The 2,342-nt window shown below is 45.2% G+C and overlaps 1 protein-coding gene across 1 annotated transcript; it reads right to left on the bottom strand.

The window, feature by feature from the left end:
* Window positions 1–690: 690 nt before the first annotated feature.
* Window positions 691–1,053, bottom strand: LOC142542020 (uncharacterized). Its single transcript, XM_075648466.1, has one exon. The coding sequence runs from the start codon at window positions 1,051–1,053 to the stop codon at window positions 691–693; it is 363 nt and encodes a 120-aa protein (XP_075504581.1).
* Window positions 1,054–2,342: the final 1,289 nt, after the last annotated feature.

The following is a 2,342-nucleotide window of genomic DNA, read 5'->3' as shown; positions in this document are numbered from 1 at the left end:
GGGCTTTTAGAACCAAGGTACGGAGCCTTGGGCCGGGGAACATGTCCCGGGACTTGAGAATGGTCGAGGTGTGGTGCCCCGAGCCAGGGTGTAGTGCTCTGGGCTTTTCTTCAACAACCGGGGCCTAGTACCTCCCGTCATAAGATAACAGAAACATTCATAACATTCTTTGAGAAAATATATCTTTCATTTATTTCTTCCATCAAATAATTACATCTGTCATGCATAGTACCTCTTTAAATTAAATACATTCCAAGGCCTTTTGAGGAGATTTCCTTGAGCATCTTCTAAATAAAAGGATCCCGAGCTGACTTTTTGGGTGATTTTATAAGGTCCTTCCCCCCGAGCTTCCAGCTTCCCAACATCCCCAGCAGGGTTGACTTTCTTCATGACTAGATCCCCTACTTGGAAGTCTCGGATTCAGACCCTTTTGTTATATGATTTCATAATCCGGCTTCTGTATGCTTCCATGCGAATGAATGCCCGGTCTCTCCTTTCTTCTACCAAGTCCAATTCCATGGTCCGGCTTTGGTCATTGTCTTCCGAGTAAGATTTTACCCGGGGAGAAGTTTGTCTGATCTCAACTGGGAGGACTGCTTCAGAACCATATACCAAGTTGAAAGGAGTTTCTTGGGTAGGTGCCGGGGGAGTAGTTCTGTAAGCCCAGAGAATACTGGGTAATTCTTCCACCTAATTCTTTCCTTTGCCTTGTAGCCTGGTCTTTAGTGCTTGCACAATAATTCTATTGACAACCTCTGTCTGGCCATTAGCTTGAGGATATGCAACAGCGGTAAAAGATTGAGTGATCTTCATTTCCCTGCACCATGACGTAATTCCTTTGCCCTGAAACTGTCTCCCATTGTCCGATATCAGTCTTCTGGGCAATCTAAACCGGCACACGATATTCTTCCACAGAAATTTCAATACCTCTTGCTCAGTGATTTTTGCCAAGGGCTCCACTTCTTCCCACTTGGAAAAGTAATCAACAGCTACTAACAAGAATTTTTTTTGAGCCCGGCAATTGGGAACGGTCCCACAATATCCATGCCCCATTGATCAAAGGGGCAAGATGCCCAGATAGGCTTCATGAGAGTGGCCGGGCTGTGCATAAAATTCGAGTGATGTTGACAGCCCTCACAAGCTTGGACCACCCTCGCAGCATCTTGACTTAAAGTTGGCCACCAGAAACCAGCAAGCATTTTTTCCGGGCCAAAGACATTCCTCCGAGGTGCTCAGCACAACATCCTTCATGAATCTCTCGGAGTACGTAATTCATTTCTTTCTCAGATAAGCATTTCAAGAGAGGTCCCTGGAATGATCTCCTGTACAAAATATTATTTAAGAGAACAATCCTGGGAGCTTGTCTCTTAGTTTTATGAGCTCGGGCTCTGTCCTCGGGCAACTCATTATTTATCATGAACATGATCAGAGGTGTCATCTAGTTCTGATAAAATTTCTTCCTCAGTAGAAAGGATCAACAAGGAAACATGCAAGATCTCCCGGGTACTTACCTCTGACAAAGAAGCAGTCATTTTTGCCAGAGTATCTGCCTCACTATTCTCTTCCCGGGGTATTTGTTCAATCCCCCAATCTGCAAAAACTTATGTTCTGGCTTTTATGAGCTGTAAATATTTTAGCATCCTGTCATCTTTAGCCTCATACACGTCTTTTATCTGTTGAGTGATGAGTTGCGAATCTGAATATAGAATAATCCGGGAAGCCCCGACTTTCCGGGCAGCTTGAATACCGGCCAGAACAGCCTCATACTCGGCTTCATTGTTGGTTACCCGGGAGTCAATCCTCAGTGCCAGTTTAATTTTTTCTCCCGGGGGAGCAATTATCACAACCCCTACTCCGCATCCGGCAAGGCTAGACGTCCCATCAACGAATACTCTCCATACTTCTTCTTCATTGGGTTGGACCATCTCGGATAAAAAATCTGACAAAGCTTGTGCTTTGATGGCCATCCGAGGTTTGTATTCGATGTCATACTCCCCCAAATCTACTGTCCACTTGATCATTCGCTCGGATACTTCAGAGTGAGTCATGATCCTGCCGAGAGGACTATTGGTAAGAACAATGATTTGATGTGACAGGAAATAGGCCTTAGCTTCCGGGCGGTCAGGATCAAGGCCAAAGCAATTTTCTCCACTCCACTGTATCGGAGCTCGGGTCCCCTTAGAGCATGTCTGACATAATAGACAGGCTTTTGATCAGAGCCTTCTTCTTTTATCAGAACCGAGTTGACAACATACTCTGTGGTGGACAGATAAACAAATAATTTCTCCCCGGGCTCCGGCTTCACCAATACAGGGAGCTCTGCAGGATGAATTTTCAAATCC

Source organism: Primulina tabacum, chromosome 4 (assembly GCF_025594145.1).
Source record: "Primulina tabacum isolate GXHZ01 chromosome 4, ASM2559414v2, whole genome shotgun sequence".
In the NCBI taxonomy this organism is placed as follows: domain Eukaryota; kingdom Viridiplantae; phylum Streptophyta; class Magnoliopsida; order Lamiales; family Gesneriaceae; genus Primulina; species Primulina tabacum.
The sequence above is the reverse complement of the archived record's forward strand: the minus strand, read 5'-3'. Positions and strand labels throughout refer to the sequence as shown.